The sequence below is a fragment of the Rhamphochromis sp. 'chilingali' genome, assembly GCF_963969265.1.
Source record: "Rhamphochromis sp. 'chilingali' genome assembly, chromosome: 11".
In the NCBI taxonomy this organism is placed as follows: Eukaryota; Metazoa; Chordata; class Actinopteri; order Cichliformes; family Cichlidae; genus Rhamphochromis; species Rhamphochromis sp. 'chilingali'.
Window position 1 is genome coordinate 24,749,583 of NC_137938.1, and position 25,895 is coordinate 24,775,477.

The 25,895-nt window shown below is 40.4% G+C and overlaps 2 protein-coding genes across 3 annotated transcripts; both read left to right on the plus strand.

Moving 5' to 3' along the window:
- Positions 1-999: 999 nt before the first annotated feature.
- tnfrsf1a (tumor necrosis factor receptor superfamily, member 1a) lies at positions 1,000-7,363 on the plus strand. 2 transcript variants are annotated; one of them, XM_080896127.1, is made up of 10 exons: positions 1,000-1,529; positions 2,660-2,861; positions 2,956-3,070; positions 3,179-3,304; positions 3,424-3,579; positions 3,673-3,751; positions 4,476-4,519; positions 4,735-4,922; positions 5,013-5,127; positions 5,234-7,363. In XM_080896127.1, the coding sequence occupies exons 2-10, from the start codon at positions 2,793-2,795 to the stop codon at positions 5,521-5,523; spliced, it is 1,182 nt and encodes a 393-aa protein (XP_080752253.1). In that variant the 5' UTR covers positions 1,000-1,529; positions 2,660-2,792; the 3' UTR covers positions 5,524-7,363. The 2 variants fall into 2 exon arrangements, with proteins under 2 accessions (XP_080752253.1, XP_080752252.1); XM_080896126.1 differs by having other exon boundaries at positions 1,017-1,529; positions 5,010-5,127.
- A 529-nt stretch (positions 7,364-7,892) lies between these two features.
- Positions 7,893-25,879, plus strand: plekhg6 (pleckstrin homology domain containing, family G (with RhoGef domain) member 6). The gene is made up of 15 exons (XM_080895750.1): positions 7,893-8,012; positions 12,446-12,650; positions 13,182-13,310; positions 13,608-13,745; positions 14,155-14,250; positions 14,358-14,408; positions 14,688-14,837; positions 16,779-16,889; positions 18,846-18,995; positions 19,119-19,253; positions 19,784-19,903; positions 20,015-20,147; positions 20,244-20,359; positions 21,805-23,273; positions 25,244-25,879. Exons 1-15 carry the CDS (start codon positions 7,993-7,995, stop codon positions 25,419-25,421), a joined length of 3,201 nt encoding a protein of 1,066 aa, XP_080751876.1. The 5' UTR covers positions 7,893-7,992; the 3' UTR covers positions 25,422-25,879.
- Positions 25,880-25,895: the final 16 nt, after the last annotated feature.

A 25,895-nucleotide genomic window follows, 5' to 3' on the forward strand; every position in this document is an offset into this window, starting at 1 on the left:
ACACAAAATATAAAAAGGTCCACAACTGCTCAGGGACCCTGGGTCCCTCAGAACGTTTTTTAACGTTTCAACGTTGTCTTTAATTAAAGAGTAGTTAATAAGCAACCCCGTTTACAAAAAGCAGCTGGCACACCTTAATAATGTAAACAACATGGCCTGCAGAGAGGTCAGTTAAACATCCATAGCAGATGGCAGCACCTGCCTGCAATGATGGTACTTGTGACACAAATGTGAAAGCTACATACATGATATGTAGTAATGTCCCCTCCCTTTCATCACTGTGCTGGCTTTTAAATTCCTCTTTATCCCCTGGGAGGCAATCTTTTACCTTTTCATTCATTAGATCACAGCTCAGGCCCCAAAACGCTTCTGGATCGTCTTTGGTTATGTTTTTTATCTGGGTCCGTCCTTTGGGAGGTTTACGGGCTTGCCCAGCTGTGAGCAGACGCACAGAAAGACCCAGAACCCGTTTGAGACATACATAAATACTGAGCCACCAACACCTACACGTTATTATTACAGCTGTTTGGCCACGCCATTAACTCTGCAGTTATTGAGTCAGCGGAGCGTTGGCGACTTTTCTGCACAGTGTGGCTCAGCACTCTGTAACTTCACTTGGTCTCGGCTTCATAGATAATTTCTGTGATTCCTTAATGGCGCCAAAAGATTAAGGGGTGTTGTTCAATATTTTGATATATACGATGCCCTCCCCCGCAATGACGAAGTGGAAATCGTTGCTGGAGAGAAGACTGTCTGGAATATCCTGCTTAGTCTGCTGCCACTACGATGGAGGACTGATGGATGGATGCCAGATTTTAGCACTCACACTGGTGCGTGGACGTGCAGCGGCTTGCAGTCCTTGCCACTTGTATACAGAGGTTTTCTGAATATGAAAACCTACAATGCAATGCTAGTATGAACTACTAGCCCACGCAGTCTTTCGCACCGAGGTGAACCCCTCCCTGTATTTGGGAAAGACTAAATCACCCTCTCTCCGAGATACTCTTTTTATCCGGTCAAGCTACTGGCCTATCGATGTTTAACTCTATGTTTTAGGTTGTGGATTGTTCCCTTAGATATCTGTGTATATATAGTCTAAAATTTAATTTAATATCTTTTTTTAATGTAGAAATTTCCAATTCATTTTTTTTAAAAAGCTGAAAATGATCGTAGTGTGCTTTTATTTACAGATAGCTCCACATCCCAAGTGTTTTATGATTCTTGTTATTGTCCTTATTGAACTGAAGTTGACTTGTCTGCTGGTTTAACGGCTTTCCTACAGGTTTGTTGTGTTTTTGAACCTCAGGTGCAGTTTTGCCAGTTTGCCTGTGAAACTAATTCCTGTGAAACGTGCGCGTCACAGCATTTCCCGTTTGAGACCGCCTCCCCTCTTCAGAGACTGGGCAGCAGCAGTTCTGTCGCGCTGCTTTCTCTAAAATATATATGTGTACTTCAGTAACTGAAATGCCGATTTCCACGCAAGGAGCTGAGGTTAAGAAATATTCCTCAGAGTGACGGTGGTCGTCCAGGTAAGTGACAGTTAAATATCTAAGCAGTGTGTCTGTGGGAAGGAGCGATTCATATCAGACTGTGGTGGGCGTTTGTGTGGTGGGTAGTTAAATCGAAACCAGTGACAAGAAAAAAGTTAAATGAAAAGTGCAGGTTAAGTTCTCAAACACGTCAGTGTAATCTGTAAATACGTAAAAATAAGACACGTCGAGTTTTTGTGCGCTTAAAAACACTCGAAAAAGTTTCTAATCTCAGCCTTTGACCGCGACAGGGAAGCGAAGAGGGAAGCTGCCCAAACAAGTGGCGCAGATATGCGACCTTCGTTTACTGAGCACAAAATCAGTCTCTCTGTGAATTATTTCTTTAGGGATCACACTGTCTTCACAGTAGTCACACCCAAACTCGTCCTCTTTAAGGTGTTTAAATTCATTGAATTAAGGGCTTGTTAACGGGAGAAGATGCATAATGTGCAGTATTATGTGTAGGATTGTATAAAGCACCGCTCTGCTAATAGTCAGCTTTAATAAAAAATCCAGGCGAAAACATTTGCAGCCTCAGCCCCCGCACGCGTTACATATCCGTATACCTGTGGCGTTACATTTGTGAGATAAATGAGATAAATTATTACCTGTGCAGCGGCTTGGAGAGAGTTTCGTTTAATCTTCTCACCATGCTGGGAAAACCACTTCTGATAATTCAACCTCTACCACACATACCATTTCATCTAATCTATTTAAAATTTCTGTCCAATACAAGTCTATAAAAAATAATTTTTAATAATGCTCCACATCTCTATGCAAACTCCTTCTATGTTATCAGGAGTTGAGCAACCAAACTTGGCAGGTCTAGGGGTTCTTATCTATCATCAGATGTTATGATGTCATTTGGTTGCCTAGCATTCACCTACCAACTGGATTAAATAGCACATTTTTAGCATTTATGCAACCATAACACCTGATAAAAGCACAGTATGTCTTAATGTTATGACACAATACTGTAGCATATGAGTAGTTCTAAAGTGCACAAGCAAACATGGTAGCGGCTGACGCGATTAGAGCTTTAAAATGCATTCTGCTCTCTGCCAAAATCCTGCTTTATGATTTTTGTACTGTGCCTATTCCTAAAATCCTTTTTGTTAATTACCATTCAGCTGACCAGAGAACAGACCGCAATCCTACACAGCAGCCAAGGGGCCAGTGTGAGGATCGGGGGCTGATGGAGTGCAGCAGCTATGCTATGCAACTACACTTCCTCAAATTAGTGGACTTTGGGTCATTTTGATTATGGAGGCCCTTCGGCACAGAGGACAGAGGAGTAAAAAAGCCTCTTTTGGCACCTTACTTTGCCTAATGGTGAGAACACCTTAAAGGTCACTGCATGAAGAAATGAGAAATTCCCTTGTTGGGAACTTCTCTTTGGATATTCATTGTAAATTCTTTGTTTTAGTGCATGTTCATCACCACTTTGGCATCGTTACCAGAGTCACAGGAAGTTAATAAGAACTGTAAACCTGACGAGTTTCACACTGAAGATGGAATATGTTGCAACAAATGCAGTCCAGGTACTGTATGAGCCACTGCATGTCATATATATCCACAGTGACAAGCAAATAATCTGAGACATCATCAAGCTAACTTTTTGTTTTTACACGTAATTTTCCTGTTTTCAGGTTTTAAGCTTCAAGAAAAATGTCATGGTCCCAAAGAGAGATCAACCTGCACACAGTGTCCGGGAGGACAGTACTTAGAATTTATGAACTACTCCCCCAACTGCCTACCTTGCAGAACCTGCAAAGGTAGAGCAACTTTATCCTTTCCTGACTCAGTCTAACATGTTAGATTTAGAAGTATATCTTCAGCTTCAGGTTTGCCTTACTTGATTTTCTTTTGTGTGTGTGTGCGTTCCTTTCTGCAGCTTTAAAGAATGAAATCCAGGTGTCGCCATGTTTAGGAAACCAGAACACTAAGTGTCGATGTAAATATGGATATTACAAGATTAGAATTGACAGCGAAACCTTTGATTGTCGCAGATGTAAAACGTGCAAAGCCGATGAAGTGGAAATGCAGAAATGTAAGCCTTAACTTATTCCAGTACCCACTAAGTCATGGCCCATAATGCATTTCTTCATGTGAGTCTAAATAGAAACAATCTTGCTGTTCACAGGTACACCAGATAATAACACTGTGTGCAGATGTAAGGACAATTACTACAAAGACAACGGCAAGTGCAAACTGTGCGAGAGGTGAGCATACGACTGTTGTATGTGAGCTTTGTGTGTGTGCGCATTGTTCCTATTTCACTGTTTGGGATTGTTTGTTTAAATGTTAACGGGGAAGTGTGTTTGTAGAATTGAAACTCTCAGCACATTTCTCAGTCTTTCCATTTGTTGGCAACAGAGAAGTTATGACACATGAAAACCTGAGATGTGAACAGTCACTGAACAAGTTCTCATTTGTTAAACACACGGTCTGTCTGTCCCACTCAGGGAGGAAGTAAATGTTTATAAGTCTTAGAAACACTCGAGTCAAGCCGATGTAGACAGATGTCTTATGTGGATGTCTTATACTTAAAAAAATAGAATTATGAATGTAAAAATCATGGCAACCCACATTTTGTGTTAGTTAATAATTTAGCATGTGGATAGGTACAGTGGTATTTATCATGGGAAAAAACCTGAGAGCCCAAGGGAACTTGCTGCCCGTACTTTCAACAATCCCGAGCTACATTCTTTCTAACAAATAAATGTAGCAATTAGTAGTGATTGTGACAGCTGAATAAGTGTTAATTCAACACTAATTACTTGCTTAGTGGTAACTTTGAAACAGTACTGAAAGTGTGAAAATGAAATTGCTTGAATTCATATGATGATGTAAAAAAGGCATCTTGGCTGTCATGTGAATCGTTTCCTCTTTAAGATGTGCTACTTCCTCGTCCGTGTTATGAAAAGTGTTCTCTCTTCTCCACAGTTGCTCTCCTCAGTGCAACCACTTGTGTTCAAAACCCACAATAGGTGAGCACCAACCAGGCCCTCTTTCTCACAAAAGAGTGAGCAAATAGAATAATCATAGATGTACTTAAGCATATTATAATATTATTAATAATTTTGTTGACTAAGACATAATGTATGTTTTTTCAATTCTCAACTCCAGTAAAACTTTACATTTTCTGTACATTTTCTTTTCTTATGTTTTAATATGGATCTATTTTTTTTCTGTAACTCTCTAGCTACTTCAAAAGAAAATACGCCCAATGAATCGGACTCTTTTGTCAGTATAATTGCTGGAGCTGGAGCTGGAATATTAGTGTTGATGGTGTCGGTGGTTTTAATGACGTACGTGATCACGAAACGACAAACCAAAAAAAGGCTACTACGGTCCTCCCAGCGATCTGACACTTCCCAGGAATCTTGTGAGGTACGTTGATTTAACTGCCGGTCGTTACTTTTCTCAGTTCGGTCTACAATTTGCAGACAATAAATAGGATCTGCTCTTGTTTTATAGCAGGTCTTGGTGAAGAGTGAGGAACATTTGGAGACCATTGTGACAGAGGTTCCTCAGACTTCTGTGGCCCAAGTGGAGACGTCCAAACTGCCTGACTGTGTCCCGCTGGAAATCAATCGTGAGTGTATAGCTCGTCATCAGAGGTCCAGTGTGCAAGCTTCAACAAAAAGTGCTCAGTTGTATCGCTTTTGCTCAATACCCCTATTCATTTCTCCCCCCAACAGTCTCTGAGCTGATCTATGCCGTCCTGGATCTGGTACCTGTGGTGCAGGTGAAGCAGCTGGTGCGTTGTCTTGGTGTGACTGATACAGAGATTGAACAAGCAGAGATGGATCACCGATCCTGCCGGGAGGCTCACTACCAGATGCTGCGGGTGTGGGCCTTACATTCAGGTGGAGGAGGACGAGGTGGAATGCTGCACAGGCCACTGTTCAATGAATTATTAGAAAAACTAAGAAATATGCACCTGGGGAAAGCAGCTGAGGAACTGGAGACAAAATATGGCATTCAGTAACTCTGTAAAACGTGCCAAGAGGAACAAAATGCTTATGAGCCCAAGTATTGCTGGCTTTAAGGACTCAATCGTGGATGCCAAACTGGCCTGGTGCTACAACAAAAGCAGCAGCTTTATTTCACAGTACACATATGAGACTGAAGACTTTGGGTCCTTCTTTGACAATCACACAGCGAGATGACGGGAAGAAACAACTAAGAACAAATGAACAAATGGCTGAAAGCGTCGCAGAAAACGTTTGCATTCAGATCATTTTCAAAGAGCTTTTTACAATGAGTAGTTTTTTACATTTTGAAAACCAGGATTATTTCTTTATTGCTGAGCAATATCTGAGAAGACTGATGCTACTCTCTTCACATTATATATAATCCTACAGCTATTTTGTACCTTTAAACCAAGCCAAGCTATACTCCCCAAAGCAAACTATATTTCCCAAAGACGCAGACATTCATTAACATGACCAGTGTTAAAGGCTAGTTGTTCCTCTGGCTCTAGAATGACAGTCCTACGCTGCACCAGTAGAGAAGTCCCAAGTTGGGCGTTGAGACAGTTTTGTGACCAAAAGTAGCCTCAGGAACAAATCTGACAACTTAAAAAACAAACAAACCCAAAATGAGCAATGTAAGTGTAGCGTGAGACAATGTGATGGTGCAATTGTAGAAATGCCAAAGCAGACAAATAGATTTTGAGGTAAAACATGCAAAAAGAAATGTTTGAGATTCCAAAAGAAGGTCTAGTTGAGTCATGCCAGGTAAATGTTGGCACGTACGATGGAAGAGTGGTGGAGAAATTGCACTCATTCGTTGTAGCGTAGGATTCAGGAGGCGTTATCACTGTGTGATCGGCATACCTCAAACTTAATATCCTGCTAAAGCTTTTTCCTGCTAAAATCTTGCAGTCTGAATGCACCTTAACCAATGTGTTATTTCTTTATTATCACTATGACAAGTCTCTTAAAATGGTTGATGCATTTTGTACCGTATGCATTTCTATGTAGTTTTTATTAACTTTTAGGGGAGTAAAATGTATCTACTTTACTAGTGTGTTTAACTTAAGCTACCCATTTTTTTTTATTGTAAATAGTTGCAATTAAAAAATAGTTACAAGTTAAACTTATTATTGCAAAACGTATTTCTTTCTAGAGGGAAGTGGTGTATTTAATCCCGGTACCGTTGAGTTAACAGGTAATGTTTTAATAGGACAGTGGTTCACAAACATTCTGTGGCATGCTTCAACTTAAAAATCAATTTATCAACCCCCCCCCCCCACCCCCACCCCCACCTCCTTTCCCTTGCAAGAGCTCGTGCACGGTTTCTTTCTGTCACTCATTAACATCGATGAGGAAGGAACTTAAAAAAAGAGGGACAGAGATTCTAGTTGAATTTCAGTCATATGAAGGTCAGCACAGTAATACTGACAAGCTTTTTACCCCTTGATTGTGCATGTTCTTCCTCTGGTGCTGCACCCACACAGGGAGGCCCACCTTGCAGTTGAGGACCACTGAAATTGTATTGGAAACTTTGTGGTTCCTACTTACAGTAGGGCTGACTGCTGCCACATTCAATGATAAGCTTTCAATGAAACCCTATCATGCAAGCATTATTCATACTGCTATAGAAAAGAGGACACACCTGTTCCCAGTGTCTCTCAGCTGAGCGACTTTTATAATACAGTTGTTTCACCGTGCAGATTCACATAGCAATCAGTAACATTTGAATTGAAAAGTGTATTTTCAAATGGTTTTATACTTAAAACAAAAATATTTACCGACTGGATGATGATTGTCAATCAATGTTGCGCATCAATCAAATGTAAAACTCAAGTTTTAATAAATGTGTCATGTCTCTTTCTCTGTGTGTCTGAGTTACATGTGTGAAAAATGTAATTGTGCATATTTCACTGCAGGCACGCTGCCAGTCTGCATTCCAACGGGGCTTTAATCATTAACACGAAATGTTATCTTTCTGTGGCTTTAAATGGAAGGACGTTTTGCTTTAACCTAACCTGATAGTTTTATAAAAATTCTATTTCTTTAGCTACATTCCTTTGCCTAGACCTCTTCCCCATAACTCCCTGTGCATGCAATATAAAACACTGAATCTCGTCTCTGTATCCCTTATTGGTTTCTCATATAATGAATAGCTGAACGAACACGCACACACTCTGCTGCTGTTTTTAAACTTTCCTGGTTGTTCGGGGTGATCAATAATCCTGATTGACAAGAAACAACAAAACAGATCACCTTCAAAGAAGCAAGGCACCACCTCCGCTTCACTAAGCACCTTAACTGCGACACATTAACCAACCCTCAGTGCTGATTTGTTGACTGCAGAATCCAGTCGTTCCTGTCAGGCCAGTTGCAGAAGGAAGGGGTGCAGATGAAAAGAGTAGGGAGGGAGGGACAAGCAAGCTAGAAAGAAAGGAGGTGGAGAAAGCTAACAGAAACCAAAGATGACTCTGTGAAACAAAATGGATTCAGCCAAGTCCAGGTAAACTTTATGATTTTATCTGTTAAAACAGCTGTTGGTTAAAGGGTAGACACTTCTTTGAAGGAACAGTTTGTTTTATGTGTTGACCACAGCAAGGCCCTGACACGTCAGAGCTCATGTGTAGATTCACGGACTCTGATTTGATTTGTTGGCTTGCTGAAGTTATAAAATTACCAACATGCTTGTCTTTATTGACTAATCATCATGTTTTAAAGAAGATCCAGTGCTGTAATTCCGATATAATTATAATTCACTGATCACTGAGTTACAGTAGGATATAGGCAGTGATTGTAAACAAGTATGACATGGTGATGAAAGCACTTGAGTCAGTGCGCTGATGTTTGACAGTAGAGTGACAGCAGATGCGTGCGGTGTACTGAATCTGTTTGCTCGTGTGAGAATCTTTGCTTTTACGATACTTTCTCAGACTGTCCAAATGAGAGTAGGAATCCTAGTAAAAGTGTTAATGTAAAACACACCTGAAGCTTTAATCCTGGCAGTGTAACAATGACACCGCAGGCTACAGCTGTAAATGGTGCAGTGGGGAGTGGGGGCTTAAGCTACTGCAGGAAATGTTACAAGGTAGAAATAATGACAGATAAGTCCAGGTGTGACACCCTGACCCGCACAGCTGTGTAACGACACCTGGAGTCATTAAAAACTGCTGGTGTCCTGTTTTAATCAGTGCGATCAGCAGTCTGTTCAGACGGCTCACTGCTGGTATTCGCCGTGTCACTCTGATCCTTTAAAGTCAGAATGTGGGTCAGTATTAGAGCATCGCTCACTTCAGACAGGAGCTCACGTGTATTTGACTGGTTTTGTCATCTGGTCTTTTTTTTTTGTGACTGTCCTGCTTATTTAATCTTTTTTATTGGAAGTAAATACGTTTGTCATTAAATCTGCCATGTGTCTTAATAATAATAATAATACATTTTATTTATGAGCGCCTTTCAAGTCACCCAAGGACACTTTACAATAGGATAAAACATTTAGTAAAACAATGGCAGAATAAGAACAATAAAACAAAAGCACAAGATAAAATTAACAAACAGTGGATTCACAGTGAATATGCAGATTTGAACAGATGAGTTTTGAGTTGGGGGAGAGAACCAATGTTTCTTATTTCTGGGGGCAGAGAGTTCCACAGCCTGGGAGCAGAGCAGCTGAAAGCTCTGCTTCCCATGGTGGTGAGGCGGAAGGAAGGTACAGCAAGCTGGATAGAAGAAGAAGATCGAAGTGAACGGGCAGAACAGGTAGTGGTTAACAGGTCAGAAAGGTAAGGAGGAGCGAGGTTATGAATGGCCTTGAAGGTGACCAGAAGAAGTTTGAATATTATCTGGAATTTCACAGGGAGCCAGTGAAGTTCCCGAAGAACAGGGGTGATGTGCTGGTAGGAGGGGGTTCTGGTAGTAATGCGAGCAGCAGAGTTCTGAACCAGTTGAAGCTTATGGAGGGATTTTTGGGGGAGACCATGCAGAAGAGAACTGCAGTAGTCAATACGGGAGGTAACAAGACTGTGGACAAGAATGGACGTAGACTGGATGGAAAGAGAAGGAAGCAATCTGTAAATGTTATGTAGATGGAAGTAGGCAGAACGGGTGAGAATATTGATGTGAGATTTATAGGAAAGTGAACTGTCTAGGATGACACCAAGGCTCTTAACCTGAGGAGAAGGGAAAACTGTGGAGTTATCGATGGTGAGTGAGAAATGGTTCGCCTTCAAAAGGTTGGATTTGGTGCCAATAAGGAGGATCTCAGTTTTATCCTCATTGAGCTTTAGAAAATTAGAGGCAAACCAGGATTTTAACTCGGATAGACATTCTGAAAGGGAGGAAGGTGGGAGGGAGGAATCAGGTTTGCAAGAGAGATATAACTGGGTGTCATCAGCAAAACAGTGAAACTGAAGATCAAATTTGCGGAAAATTGTACCTAGAGGGAGGATGTATATTATGAAGAGAAGAGGGCCTAAAACTGAGCCTTGTGGTACACCAGAGGGGACAAGGAATAGACGAGAGCGGAATGATCTTAGTTGAATAAACTGGGAACGGTCGAGGAGATATGATTGAAACCAGGCGAGGGGTGTGTCAGAGATGCCGAGAGAGGAAAGTCTGCTTAGAAGGACAGAGTGAGAAATGGTGTTGAAGGCTGAGCTCAGATCTAAAAGGACGAGAATGGTGAGAAGACCAGAGTCAGCTCCGATTAGAAGATCGTTAGTGACTTTAAGTAAAGCAATTTCTGTACTGTGACATGAGCGAAAACCAGATTGAAATCTCTCGTAGATGTTATTATTAACCAGGTGTAAATGAAGTTGACCTGCAACCACTTTTTCGAGTATCTTAGAAATGAAGGGTAGATTGGAAATCGGACGGAGGTTGTTAAAGTTGTTAGGATCTAAAGAAGGGTTTTTCAGTATAGGAGTGACTGGAGCAGTCTTGAATAAGGAGGGAACGATATCGGTGGTGAGAGAAGAGTGAATGATAGCAGAGATGAGTGGGAGTAAAGAAGAGAGGCAGGATTTCACAAGCCCTGTGGGCATGGGGTCAAGATGACATGTGGCAGGCTTTGATTTACATATGAACTCGGAAATATCAGATAAATCTGGAAGATGAAAAGTGGAAAATGGCTCAAAAAGGAGAAAAGGTTCTGGAGAGGGCGCAGACACAACATTTGATCTGAGTTGCTGGTGGATGTTATTGATTTTCGTAGTCCAGAACAGCATCAAGGAGTTGCAGGTTTCAGAGGAATAGAAGTGCGGTGGTAAAGCGTTGGGGGGTTGAATTAGTTTGTTGAGAACTGAAAACAGTCCTTGCATTACCCTCATAAGAACTGATAATACCAGAGTAGAAGCTTTGTTTGGCCTTGCTGATGGAGTCTTTATACTGAAGTACGTGATATTTATAGATTTCTGAATCAACAGTTAAACCAGATTTCTTATATTTACGCTCTAGCTGCCGAGCTTTGGCCTTCAGAGCTCAGAGGTCAGAGGTAAACCAGGGAGCAGAGCGAGCGAAGGAAACAGAGTGGGTTTTTACAGGAGCCAGAGAATCAAGGACAGTGCATAGACAATTATTATAATATAACAACAAATCATCAGGAGTAGAATAGAAGTCCGGAATCTGAACATTGTCCAAACTGGTAGCGAGAATGTCCATATCAATGTTCTTGATGTTGCGGAACGAGATGAGACGGGTTGGCTTGGTAGAAGAGCAGCAGAGAGTGAGGTTAGATGAAAGGAGGAAGTGGTCAGTTATGGGGATTTCAGTAGCAGAAAGATTCGAGGGAGTAAGACCAGAACAGCAGACCAAGTCCAGGGTGTGTCCTTTAGAGTGAGTGGGGAAGTCGATAAATTGCTTAAATTCAGAGCCTTCGAGACAGGAGGAAAAGTCTCTGGTGAGCAGAAGGTCATTATTGTCCACGTGAACTTTGAAATCTCCCACCAAGATCACATTTGGGGAGAGAGATGAAAAATGGGTTAGTAAATTAGCAAAGTCACTGAGGAAGACAGGGTTAGGTTTTGGGGGGGGGGGGGGGAGGTATACAGTAGCTATGATGGTGGGAATGGGTCCAGTCAGCTCACATGCAAGGACCTCTAGAGAACTAAAGGAATCAACATTAACTGACAGGACTTTCAAGTGCTGGTGAAAAAAGATCGCGAGACCACCCCCACGACCTGAGCAGCGGGGTTTGGAAAAGTAAACAAACCCCAGAGGAGTAGATTCATTTAGCTGAGAAAAGTCATCAGGTTGTTGCCAGGTTTCAGTTAAGCAGAAAAAGTCAAACTTACGGTCCGATAGGAGGTCTTGGATGAGAGGTCCCTTACTCGTCAATGAACGAATGTTTAGAAGACCGAAGTTGAGTGGAGTATTTTCTTTTTTGCTAATCGCGGTGGGCGCCTTGGGCAGGTGGGCTAGAGATTGATGGTTGACAGCCCAATCAGGGTTCCTGCGAGGGCGGCGAGCAGCAGACCAGAACGACACTTAAATAAACTTAAATTGTTTAAGTTAAATTAAATCTTTAAATAAATGAACACAATTATAAGTTCTGACATGTATTGAGTTTTCTTAATTTTACGTATTTTTTTAAGACTATTTAAAATGAAACAAGGCTCTAAATGGCGTACCTTTTGCTGTGCATTTATGTTGGACTGTTAGCTGTTCATTTGGACTGATTGCTTACACTCAAACTGTGTCACTGATGGGAATCCTGAAAAGTATTTTTAAAGTGGGATTTGCCATGAATGATCTGGAGCTTGCCACTGAGTTTAATGATAATTCAGTTTATCATTATATCTAGGTTGTGAGTCTGATGTGCATTTACTCATTGGATTTAAAAAAAAGTCCTAATAAAAGTCCTGTGAAAGGACTGTTTTCTTTTTGAAGAAGTCATCACACACTTTATAATGGCACTGAGTAACTCTGTGTGCTCCTCTTTAGCCTTATCCCAAACGCACAGCATGTAAACAACGGAGGGGGGAGTGAATCACCAATGGAAGAAACGGTGCTGCAGACTGTGGATGGAGAGAGGCAGAGGGAGACGGAAACCAGAGAGCCTGATGTCGTTGACGGGAAAGCTGCAGACCTAAACATCCACCACAAGAGGGCAGCAGACAAACACAAGTACAGCACAATCGGCTATCAGGCAAGTGGAGTGGGACAGAATTGTAAGGATGGGGCAAGCCTACTGTTCTGGCACCAGTGGGGGTTAAATTAAGTAGATTTACTTGAGTACTTTAATTAAGGTAATTTTCTTGTATATGTTTATAGGCTGAAACCCATTATTCCTTTTTTGTTTTGCAGCTTATTGACTTATTCTGGACAACTTAGTATTTAAAACCAGTTGAAGTATTTTTCATACATTATACTGATTTTTATAGAGATCAGCACTTTATGCAACTTAAATATTAAAAATATGTCATTATGAAAATTATAAATTGGCACTTGAAGCACTCTTACTTTGACTATTTAAATGTTTTATTGATAAAAATCCCTGTACTTTCACTAAGATGTCAAAAACCTTGACTTGTAAAATACTTCTTCTGTACCGAAGTACCGTGCATTAAGTTTAGATTCAGTTCTAGGTGTGTTACACTGTTTCAGTTCATTTATTTTCATTGCAAACCTCTCTTGTGCATACATGCTCACATGTCCCGCTGCATTTTTGTGCTTCCAGAGGCGAACGAAGCAAAAGGTCGCGAATGACTTTGGAACTCTGAGTAAAGGAACTTCTGCAGGAGCCAAACCCAGAACTGCACTCAAACAAGTCCTGTTCAGCCAGGGAGTGTCTGACAAAGCGTCTGAGGTATTGTGCTGTGCTCATCAAACTACATACTGGTTTTCTAAGGAACAGATACAGACTTGCTGTAAAGGCAACCGCCCACTCAAACGCCCACTCAAACGCCCAAATTCACAGCAGCAGTGCAGTTCATTCTGTTCCACTGTCATACTTTTAGATGTACCTGTGGCCAAAACTAACATCTATTTCTATTAAGGAAGGACTGATTCAGTAGAGCGTCATATTTTCCCCTCATTTCCCTGCCTGATTATTTTCTTCTTCTTTGTTATTTATTTATTCTCATGGTTTATGACAACTTCCCAGGAGCGAAGTCAACTGGATGGGTTGAAGCAAGTCCTGGAGGCCTTCTCTCTGTCAGAGGATCTCAGGTGGAGATGGAACGAGGAAAGTCAGGGAACCACGCTGGAGACGAGCTGGACAGATATAGTGCAGTCTCATTCAGTACGGGCCCTATCGTTATATATATATTTCTTTTTCTTACTGCCAACAAATCAAATTAAAAGAACAAAACAGATCAATTCATTGGCCAAGGCCTGACATCCTGTAGTTTATTCTCATGTGGTCTAAATGAAGTCCACAAATTGTTTATTTCAGTAAACCATGCCATTGTACATGCTTCTTATGCACTGCCTTTTTAGGAAATAAAAGCACATTTTACTGGCAGGAACAATTGAGCTTGTGTCCCGTGTGAACTGTTGGCTGTGGGGGTGGCAAACAGTAATAGAGGAACTGATACTCTGTTGGCCTTATTCTGGCTGTGGGACTCGTTGATGGCAATAATCATTACACAATATGCACATTTGACATTCTTTCTGATGACCCTGACATTTCTTCTGCTTCCTCTTTTCAGACAATGTCAAAAATGCAGAGACACCAGCAGGAGGCGCTGTGGGAGTTTGTCTATACTGAACTCACCTTCATCAACAAGCTGCTTATTATAAAAGACGTAAGATGTCACTCTCTAGCTGCTTACAGTCAGTTACATTAAAGTTTCAGAGCGGAGAAAGGGAGTTTCAACAGGATGTATAACAAAGTTGTGTCTGCCTCCCACAGTTGGTTATTGCGGCTCTTGTCCAATTGCACCAAAAAGGATTTCTCCAGGAGGTCAGTGTGCAAAGCATGCATTATCATTTAAATACTAAAAACACAACAGTTTGCTGCACAGTCACTTCACCTGCAGGACTTATTTTCCGCTGTTCTGCTTACCACTGACATAGATTGATTAACAACGAGAACATCCGCTTAAGATGAGGCAAAATACAACTCGAGTGCAAGTGGAACATGTAGCACAACAACACATTTCCACTGAGAAGTCGGAAAATATAGCAAAGCAGGGGAGTTAAACACATGTTTTTATTTTTGTCGCACTTCCTGTTTTAAAAGGTGACCCCCGAGCAGCTTTTCTCCAACCTCCCCTCCATCCTCGAAGAACATCAGCAGTTCTGGCAGGAGGTGGTTTATCCGATGTTACAGGAAGCGCGAAAAACAGGCAAGCCCTTTGACCCCATGAGGTTAGACCCTGGATGTCTCCAGGTAAGTCCCCCCCCCCCCTCCCCTCCAGTCTGAATGATACTGTACGTGCAGACAGTTTATATTACCGGTCAGTTATAGAGTCTCCCCCCTTCATTTGCACCTCTTACATCATGCTTCACCTCTATGTGGGTACAGGTTTTGTTTCCACATGAGTTTGCTTTTCTGCACGTTGTTTTGGAACAAAACATCCACCAGATGTATGACATATAAGCACATTTACTCACGTACAATGAAGTAATACATAAAAGTAGTCCTGCAGGTGGAAACACTTGGGATATGTTTATATATTCTGCCATTTTTCTAGGCCTACTTGTATAAATTTATGTGCATATTGTTTTAGGACAAAGACACAGTTTTTGTGGTTTTGCCTCTGTACACCATCACCGTGGATTTTAAATGAAGCAGTTAAGATGCAATTGAAGAGCAGACTCTGAGCTTTAATTTATGGGTTTTGCAAAAACCTTGCATAAACTCTTTGGGGCATTACAGACATTTGTATACAAAGTCCTCCATTTTTACAAACTTGTAAAAATGCACACCTGACTGATGGACAGTTTTATGGCCAGCTGATATCTGTTGGCTTGTTCTTTCATGGCAAATGAACCAGACACAATTTTTGAAGTGCTGGGTTTTTGTTTTAAAGCTTTTCAAAGTAATTTTAAATATAAGGCCCAAAGTTGACAGTGCAAGTGAGGGAGGCTGTCACTGAAAACTCCACACAAACTTATCAGAGCGACAGTACAAACAGTAGACCGGAAAGACCACAGAAGAAAATGGCAAAGTGCATGATGACAGAATTATTTCCACAGTTAAGACAACAACTAACCGAGTCAAGAACATAGTATGAGGGTGGGGAGTTTGTGAAGTGGGTGGGGGGGTAAGTGAAGTGGGTGAGGGGGGATATCATTATAAAGATCTACGCCTTCTTGAACAATAAACAGGTTTATAACCAGATGCAAACCGCTGGTTATGCGCAAGAACAGGAAGGACAAATTAGACTGCTCCAGAAAGCATCGAAAGTCAAAGAGGTGTCGATGCAAGTGAGGGAGGTCATCACTGGACTGAAAAAGAAAAGAAAACCAAGACAGATAAATAAACCAATAAGTAAAGAAGGTACAGTCTTAAAAATAAAGACTATGTGAACCAGCTCAGCTCAACCAAAAGAAAGACCGAGGAAGATAACTAAAGTGCATGATGACAAGGTTATTATCTTATAATGCTCATTTTTATATTATTACTGTATATTATTATTAGTGAATTACTTCCATGATTAAGAAAAAACAACTTCACAACATCTAACCGAGTCAATAACACTTGTGGGGAGGTAGGTGTACTATTGTCACCGTCTACAATCAAGTGACGCCTTGATGAATTTAAATGCAGAGGGTTTACAGCAAGGTGCAAACCGCTGGGTATACTGAAGAACAAGGTAGCCAGATTAAACAGTACTCAGCATTCATCCATATGTTGTAAAACTGATCAGACTGCAAAAGGATGAGGACTAAAAAAAAGCAACCCGAGGGTTTCTCAAAGCAAAGAAATGGGATATTCTGAAATGGTCAAGTCAGTCACCAGGTCTCAACCTGAAACAGCAGCTTTTACAGTTACTGTAGATAAAACTAAACCAAGTATCCAAGTCTGCACTTCAATCACATGTTTATTATTTGAGTAATAATTCACTGCGGTGGTGTACAGAGGCAAAACTGCAAAGAAATGGTGTCTTTGTCCAACAAACTATGGGCGTAACTGTTCATGCAACAGGGAAATTTGAAGCTCTTCATGTGCGTCACAATGGAGCAAAGTGAAGTATCCAAGGGTTAAAAAGGCATATTTAACTAGATGGCGGCGTTAAAGCTAGCGCTAACCTCTGCATCGTTAATAATAATGATAAACATACTGATGTGACTTTATGGGGACTTATCCTTTTCTTTTTTCCCCCAGTTTCATAAACGCTTCTCTTCCTATCATGAATACTGCCTGAAGGAGGAAGACAATCTTGAATTCTCGCGCAGGCAGATGGAGAACAACCTACATTTCTCCACTTACGTCCAGGTACAGTGAAGCAGCAGTAACATCCATATACAGCCTGTGCATGCATTCTATACATCTGAAGATCAAAGAATTGCTCTCCCACACTAACCCAGTTATTATTTCAATGTAATTCATTTTAATGACTGACTAAAAGTTCAGTTGCTATTGGTTGTGTTTTGTGGTTTGTAATGTTTTCATAAGCTTGTGGGCGACTTCTTAGAGCTGCTTCCTGACGGGCACCAACGTCTTCTCCAAATGATTCAGCCTTAACAGCGGTGTGAAAGATATCTAGTTCACAAAGATTTGTGCAGAAGATTTATGGGAAAAGAGGCTGCAAGAAGAGTGTGACCTACAACACCTCTTACATATTTGGCTAACAGGCAAACGATCCTCACTTTGTCCCTGAGAGAAGAAGCGAAATCCTTGTGGGGATGGTCACGTCTGGTGTCGAAAAAATCAGAATCATCACAAACATCGCTGTGACGAGTCAGAAAGTACCTTTAGATGAACATAATCATATTTAAACTAAAACCAGTTCTATATTTGTAGATATTTCCAGCAGAATCAGCTAGTGCTACCTTGTGTTTAACAGTTAAAGCCTTCCTTTACCAAGAACTGGCGCTTACTGGGCAATGAGGGTGTGGCTGTTAAAACAAAAATAACTCATTTAAGGTTTTTTTCTTTTTCCAGTTATAGTTTCATTCAGAAGGTTTTAGAGGTGGTTCTGATATCAGTCACAGAGTCTTCTGGCAGTTCATTAATAAAATTATAGAGAAATCAGAGACTTCTGTGAATTGTCTTCACCTTCTTGTTTAATCACTGTGAAGTCGATGATTTTATCAAATATATAATTAGTGCATTCGTTAGATAAAGACAGGTTTTTTTTTTCAATTCTGTCTCTCCACATCACCACAGTGGGTTTTTAATCAAATGATCAATATGTGATTGAATTGACTTTCTTTGAATCTGCTCCTTCCATCGATTACTCGTGGTGGTACAGCAGGACTTGCTGTAATTCAAAGGGTTTAACAAAGTGTAGAAGCCATGGACATCATTAAATGCTGTTTCCCTGAGATGCTCTGCCAGGCCTTCAGTGAAGCAAAATTCAGTTGCTGCTGTTTGTGGTTTTCTTTTTTCCGCCTTCCGTTTTATCTTCAGTAACTGAAAAGCTGCTCTGTTTGATGTGACTGACTTGACCATTGCAGAACGTGTCGTGTCTTTGCCTTGAGAAACTCTTGGACTGCTTTTCCAGTTTGCTTCGGGTCACTATCCATTTGCACTGTGAAGCCCTGCCCGATCGGTTTTGTAGCATTCGGATAAGTCTGATATATGTAGCATATGTAGTTTTATGGAAAAATCTAATCTGTCCTTCCTGCTCTTAAGCGTACCCAGTGGTTTGCGCATTGTTGTAAATGTGCTATATTTGCACTCATGGAGGCGTCTGTTGATTGTAGATGTTGATAATGATGCAGCCACCTCCTTGACAATGTTTATGACCTGATTAGTTGCTGTGTTGTTGTTGGTCTTGTTTGTCTTAAACGTGGAAATAATTCTGTCACACAAGACATTGTGACAGATCTATTTCACTTTCCCTCACATCTCTTTGGGCCTCGTATTCAAAATTACTGGGAACTTTGAATCACTTGCAGATATTATGACTGCTTCATTGTGAAGAAATAACAACAGACCATGAAACTGTTTGTCACTCTGTCTAGATGCGTAAAGAAATTTTTTCTAAATTGCTGAATAATTAATTTTTTTTCTTGAACCCATTGAATTGAAGTTGAATGCCTGCTGTTTAGTCACGTAACATCCGCTGTTGTGCTGTACAGAGGCAAAACTACACAAATTCTGCATTATTACAATGAGTCTTGAACTTAACTGGATAGTTTTAAGAAACTTGGTTGTCAGGCTATCAGTTTTATTTTGAAAGCATCAAGTTGAGTTTATATTCTTGTGTTTTTTTGTCCTTTCCAGTGGGTAGAGAATCATCCTCAGGGCGATCGGATGCGTCTTGGAGACATGCAGGCCAAACCCCATCAGAGGATCACAAAGTATCCCCTGCTGCTCAAAGCTGTGCTCAAACACACTCAGGACCCTCCTGTGGAGCACACACTCAGAGGCATGGTGAGGATTAGATACCTTTAAATAAAATCCTTTTAAATTCACCACAGAATGTTTTTCCCTTTATAGATGCAATATGTGAGTCATTGCATCACACTGGCCTCCTTTGTCTGTTCCCCTGTACAGTTGTTCAGTGTAAATAATTTTTTGGAAGGTATCAATGACTACCTGCAACTAAAAGATGAGCAACACGCACTCAACATCTCTGCTCAGAGGTTGGATGGGTATGAGGTGGATGGACTAAATGAGGAAATCGACAGGGTAAAACACATCTTTGTCATCATTTTGTCACTTTTTTCTGTTCTTTGGAGTTATTTTGTAGCTTATGGATTGACCTTTCAACAAAAAATAAACAGACTTACTTCATTCTTAAGCCCAGAGGACATTCTGTGTTGAAAGTGTACTTTTGTTTTACTGCAATAAAGTCTACACAGTGCATTATACATAAAAAGTGCATTGATGTTTGTGTGGCTTGAAATCTGGAGAAGAGAAAAAGTTTAATTCAAAGATGCGAGAGCTTAGATGTCACATCTGTGTTTACCTTGTTTTGTGGATGTAAAGCACGAAGTGCTGTAATGACTAAGTTCTGTGGGCACTGAGTTTATTGTTGTGGTTTTCTAAATGGTGGGATTCACACAAGAGTGGGTTACATATTGGTGAGATGCAGCAGGTCAGTGTTGAGTTTATAATCACTAGTGCGTGTAATGTAGTGAACAGGAAACTCAAAAAGATATTACCTCTATTCTTTTGAAATGCTTTTGATATTTACATGAGGTTGATTTCATTGACAGCATGTCCGAGAAGTCTGCAAGTTTGACCTAACGTGCCCCATCAAAGGTGTAGGTTCTGAAGTTGTACGCAAGCTGCTGCGTGAGGAGAGCTTGAAGGTTCGAGGCAGGAAAGACAGTAAAGTGAGCAAAAACTGTGCACTTAATTATTATGATTTTAATTTGCGTTCCTCAAAACTACTACAAATTACTTTGTATTTATTAATTTTTTCCCCTTTTCTTGGTATGATGTAGCTGGAGTTGGTGGCTCTGCTTTTCTCAGATGTGCTTCTACTCACCAAAGTCCAGAAGAAAACAGAGCGGCTGAAGGTGGTTCGACCTCCTCTGGCTCTCGACAGGATGTACTGCATACCACTGAAAGATGGCTGTGTGTAGCACTTTCTTTTAGACTAGAGTCGAGACACTTGGATGTAGCTTAATTATTATAAAAAGAACAATCTAACTGTCTGTCTGCTTCTCTCAGATTCATTTCTCCTTGTGGAGGTAGGTGAGCTTCAGAGTGCTATGAATGTCGTCATACTTGTCGCCAGCACCTCAGAGAATTGCTCCATATGGGTGTCCACCATCGACCAAGCGAAGGTATCAGAAAATAAAATAAAATATTAGAAATTTTGAAATCTTTGTAGTCTGGCTTAAACTTTATCTGTAAGAGCACCATACCCTTTGCTATGAGAATGACAGTGTCAGGTTTTGGTTTAGACCCCACATAGTTGACAGAACTTTAAAAGCATCTTCTTATTGCAGCCATTCAGTGTTACAGTGTTGCTATTTTAACACTGATATAAATAAGACACAAGCTCAGTGACCTATTTTCAGTCATGACTCTGGATAGTCATGTTTTGGAATCTTTTTTTAAATTCCTCCAGAAAAATATTTAATTCTGCCAGATTTCCAGAAGTGAGAGCAACTCCATCCCTGGCCTTGTTAGCAGAGAAACCCATATCATTTTTGGACACTACTCAGGCAGCCAGCTGTTTAAGGAAAACTAAACATGTCACTACTGGTCCAATTGGGGAGGGGACCAGAACAGCTCAGCTGCTGTACACTGGGGATAAAAGGAAGGATGGATAAAAGTTACTTTGTCGTCACCTGTTAGAACAGAAAGCTGCAAGAATGCATGCCTACTTTTTACTGTCCTGCTTTGCATAATTTTCCATCTTCTCAGTGGAAATGTATCATTGTGCACTTGAGTTATGTTTTGTCTCAGCTTAAGCGGATGTTCTTGTTGATACCCAGTCTATGTCAGTGGTATGTAGAGCAGTGGAAAAAGGCCGGCATGTGAAGTGACTGTGCAGCACATTGTTGTGTTTTTAATGCCTTCCAATATATTTTGAACTAAATCTGAGTTATCAGACTATCTGCAAAGTTGGCTCCAAAAATTAAAAATATGCATATATATAACAAAATTATTTTTTTTTCAGTTATGATTAGAGTCCGATCCTGAACCTCCTGAATTTGGCTTGTGTTGATGTGATATTTTCACTGATATATCCACGGATATTTTCATTTTTGTTGCACAACTTGTCATATTTGGTCTATCTAGCATTTGTTTTTTGATAAAAAAAATTCATTTTAAGTCCTGCGAAAAACTTTACAAGACTGCCTGATTTTTTTGTACTGCCCCAAACGGGGAGATTTGTCCCAAACTGCAGATCCTGGTTAAATTTTATCTTGAGAAAGTCCAGTAAAAGAAATTAAGAATTTAAAATAGGCTTTTATTTTCAAAGGTGCCTTTTCAGTACCCGCCCACAATTCAATCCAGTTTCATAAAACATCTAAAACATAGTATTGACATAGTATTGCTAGTAGAACTTGGGGTACTTCATGTAAAAATGAATGGCAGATAGAATCTGTGGGCTGCATTTGCAAGCCATTTATTAATTTCATGTCGTAGCTCCTTCGTTAGAGCGTGACGGCAGTACTTTCAACATTTTGGTGGAAATGTGTGGAACCAGTAGGTGGTAAATGGGTGTTTTTATGTGTGAACCAGTTGAGTCACTTTTTTTCTTTGGATGGTTTGTTAGGAAACACTGAGGCAGTTGAGAGAGGCAGAGCACCACAGACAGGAGACAGAGACAAACCAGCAAAATGAAAACCCTGTTAAAGAAGCAAAGACAGACGATGTGGAGACAGAAGAACAACCTGTTGCACAGCCAGGAATGGAGACCTCGATGGACGAATCCACTGATGATACTTTTATCTCTAACTTGATAAATGGGTTGGCAGAGCCAGAACCGTATCAATCTCCAGATGAGATGACCACTAATAAAAGTGAGTTACCTTTTTGGTGCACAGAGCCCAATTACACTGAGGACAAAATCGGGCGCAAGAGGCGTTCACCGGCTTTCAGGGGACATGAATGGATAGAATTGGGAGTGAGACATGATCAAAGTGGAAACCAGGGGGAGGATGAAGACAGAATTGTTGAATCTCAGATGACAGAGGAGCAGAGCATGACTTTGAGACAGTCTTTCCCTCCTCTGGATTCTCTCACAAGTGCTGCACTGCCATTTAAACACAACACCGTAAGAAAATACAGTTTTTTACCAGGTGAACTCCCAGATGTTGACTACCCAACAAATGAAGATGACACTTTACAATCTAATTATCAACCGATAATAATGAAGGGACCTGAGTTTTTAAGACAGCAGACTCAACAAGAAATATTAACAAGAAAAGACTCAGATTCCCTCTCCGTGAACCAGGACGCAGGGAGAAATTCCAGTGGCAGTCTGTTTGGAGACACTAAGACACCTCAACAGGCGTGGGTCTCCAGAAATATAAAGTCTCCTGGGATACAACGGAGGAGACCAGTCAGCACAAATCCAGCCACTTTTCGCACATCTAAGGAGTTTTTTCAGAGTTTGGAACAAACTGGGGCTGCTTCAAACAACTACTCTTCCTCTAATTTTGGCTCAGACTACAACCCAAAGCTGAAAAGAAACTCTCTTCCTATCTACATGCCCTGCCAATCTGATCCACAGCAGACACTCAAACTGGGCACCCTGAAGTCAAACCCAGACACGTTTTGGAATGATAGAGTCTTTTCTGATCCCCAAGCCTTCTCTGAATCTGAGCTGCCTGACAGGAAGTTGGAAAACAAAAAGCCCAAAATAAAAACCCACAGAAGTTCTTCTGTTTCCAACATGAAACCAAAAGGAAAAGCCAAACTTCGCCCCAGTAGCTTACACACGCCACCCCAAACAGACGATGAACATTCCTCACGACTGGAGGGCCTTTTAGAAAGAGCGAAAGACAGAGACAGGGGGAGAGGAGGATTTAAAAAAGACAGAAATTTAAAAACAACAACTCTGAGGTCAAGATACCCTTCTCCTTCTCCCTCATTTTCTGCCACATCTTCGCCGTCACGCAGTGATGGAGACAGAGACACAGACTTGGAGGAAGTGGAAGTAGCAAGACCCAAGGCCCTCAGCGTGAGTCAAGGATGGAAGGAGCAGCTGGTAGATGGAGATGAAGATGAGCAGGGGAACAGGTCAGTATATGGCAGTGATAAGTTCCCTTTGTTTTCATTCTTATTCACATTTTATTTAAAAGGGACCTTTTATCCTCCTCCATTTTCTGTCATTTATCTAATCCCCGCAAATGAAAAGCTCAGGCTTTTGTTTCGCTCTAAATGTTCGTTTCAACCTACGAATGACGTCAAAGAGGGGCCATATCCCTAATATGGTCTTCTCAGGCACACTGCACTGACTGTAAGAGCGTGCACCCCACCCACCTGCTGTTCAGAAAACTTTTATTTTTTAGAGGCATTAATGAGAAGAAAGCTGGCTTATTTCAGCCTGAGGCTGGAACAAAGCCCATTACAAGATAAATTTTTGAACTGTGAATCATGCAAAGCTACTCTAGTAGAGTCCGAGAATAAACACAGAGCTGTAAACAAGCACTACCAGGACTACTGAACATTTAAAAACAAGTGATTACTGCCAGGCAAGTGATTTTCATCCTCTAAGAATAAAGACATAAGGAATACATGTAAAACAACAGCCCTGAACATTTACTGTCACACACAGACAACAATCAGAGAAAACATGCACCTATCATATCAACTCAAAAGATTTACATATTACATATTTTATCTTTAGATCGTTATGGGTATAAAAGCTTTCCTCAGAATAGCTAAGTTATCAAGATGAAACAGAGCAAATTGAGCCTTAAAAGCCACAGTTTTCCATAATGTTCAAAGAAGATTTGTTACATTAAAATTTCCATTGACATTTGAAGTCACTTGTGGTATTACAGTATTTGTATCTTCATAATGCTTTGCATTGCTGCTGATTTCTGCTGCATACTGCACTTACCACAGTAAAGACCACAGTGGGGTCGGGTGGGTTGCTTTCTCTCATGTGCCCCACATACTGACAGACTGAGTTGAAGCAAATAGTTTACGCTGTAGTGCAGATCAGACATTTAACTAAAAAAACTCACTGACTTAAAATAGTGGACAGAGTTAGCACGCATCACTTTTAAATATATCTTTAAGCCCATAAAGCTTCTAATCTTTAAATGAGTTTTCAGTGAGGTGTAGGCTGGTAACAAATAGACCGTTCTGTTACAGTGGAAATGTTACTGTCTCTAACCTCAATGTGCTATAAGCACGCTTAGGTTTTGATTAACATAATGAATAATAATGAAGCAAATTTCTTTCTCACAAAACACTGAGAAAAAAAAACATTTTTCTTGTTTTAAAGTTCGTTTTTTATGCCGGAGTCAGCAGCACTCCTAAAATATCTTTATTTACTTTTTTCTAAATTTAAATATTGTTCTTTTGGTTAGTAAAAAGTATGTATAATTCCTCAATTATTGTTGGAACATTCATTCTAATTTAGTGTTCTTACAATATTGAAAACTGTGGATCTTTATACATAACATTATACATAATGCTTATGCATTATACATTATAACAGGTATTATGTAACATATAATATCTATATAATATGTATTAATATATCATTCTACATGCTATAGAAAACAGAGATATAAGTACTGAAGTATAGAGTTACTTTTACTGTGTTTTTGTTTTTACTATTTTGAACTTCTTCTTCACTACGCCGTTAATTAAAATAGCCTCCTCTACATCAGTTTAGTAACATTAGTTGCAACTCTTCAGAGTCAAATTAGTAATATAAAATGTAATTTTAATCTTTTTATAGACTCAGTTAACACTTTAAGCCTGTGTTTACACAGCTTTACACTCGGAGCGATGTGCACCTTAAAGCATCAATAAATATGTTGTACTAAAAGCAACATAATGGTAAACATGGACATTCTGCATGTTTATCTTTAATGTTGTCACTGAAAGCACATTGCTTTATATATATGTGCTTATTAAAAATGCATCATCCGACTTGAGGTAGACTAAAAGCTCTTTAAGGGGTCACCTGATTGTGACCCGGTAAATGTTGAAAGAATGATGACCTTTGACCTTCTGTTTCCCCCTTTCAGTGTGTTTGCAGAAGGTGTAAATGTGGATTGGCCCGGCTGGTGCTTTGATGACGAAGAAGTTAATGATCATTTACGTCCTTCCACAAATGGTTTTCTGGAGGAAATCAACCAATCTTTGGCCTTGTGTGGTATCAGCGAACTGTCGGAGCAAGAAGATGGCGAGTGCAGCCAGGTGTAGCGTGAAAGCGGCATTGCAGCTGTAGCCACAGAGTGGTTTCAGCGCTAAACTGCCAGCCAGCTAGCTGAGGTCAGTCGCAGTGGGTTGGCTAAAAACTGTCGGAGCAAGAAGATGGATGTGGATCTTAATTTCAGAGCGATGAATTGACAAGGATGGTAGACTTTTTATAAAAAGTTGAAGCAACCTAAGGAGGGAAAGGAGATTTACAAAAGATACTTCTTTGCACAAATATTTTATTTGTAGCACATCGGTCCTCACTGTCTGAATTTTGGACCATTAATTATTCTGAAGTGAATGTAAAATAGCGATAAATGTAGTCAGTGTTTGGTTTATAGAGCTAGTGTTTGATGTAAATACTGAAACTTGTTTTCTAAGTTGCTGTGTATTTTATTTATACGAGCACCAATAGTTCTCTGCCACTGACCAACAATAATTCGACTGTGCATACGTGTAATAAACAAAAATCGATGTATT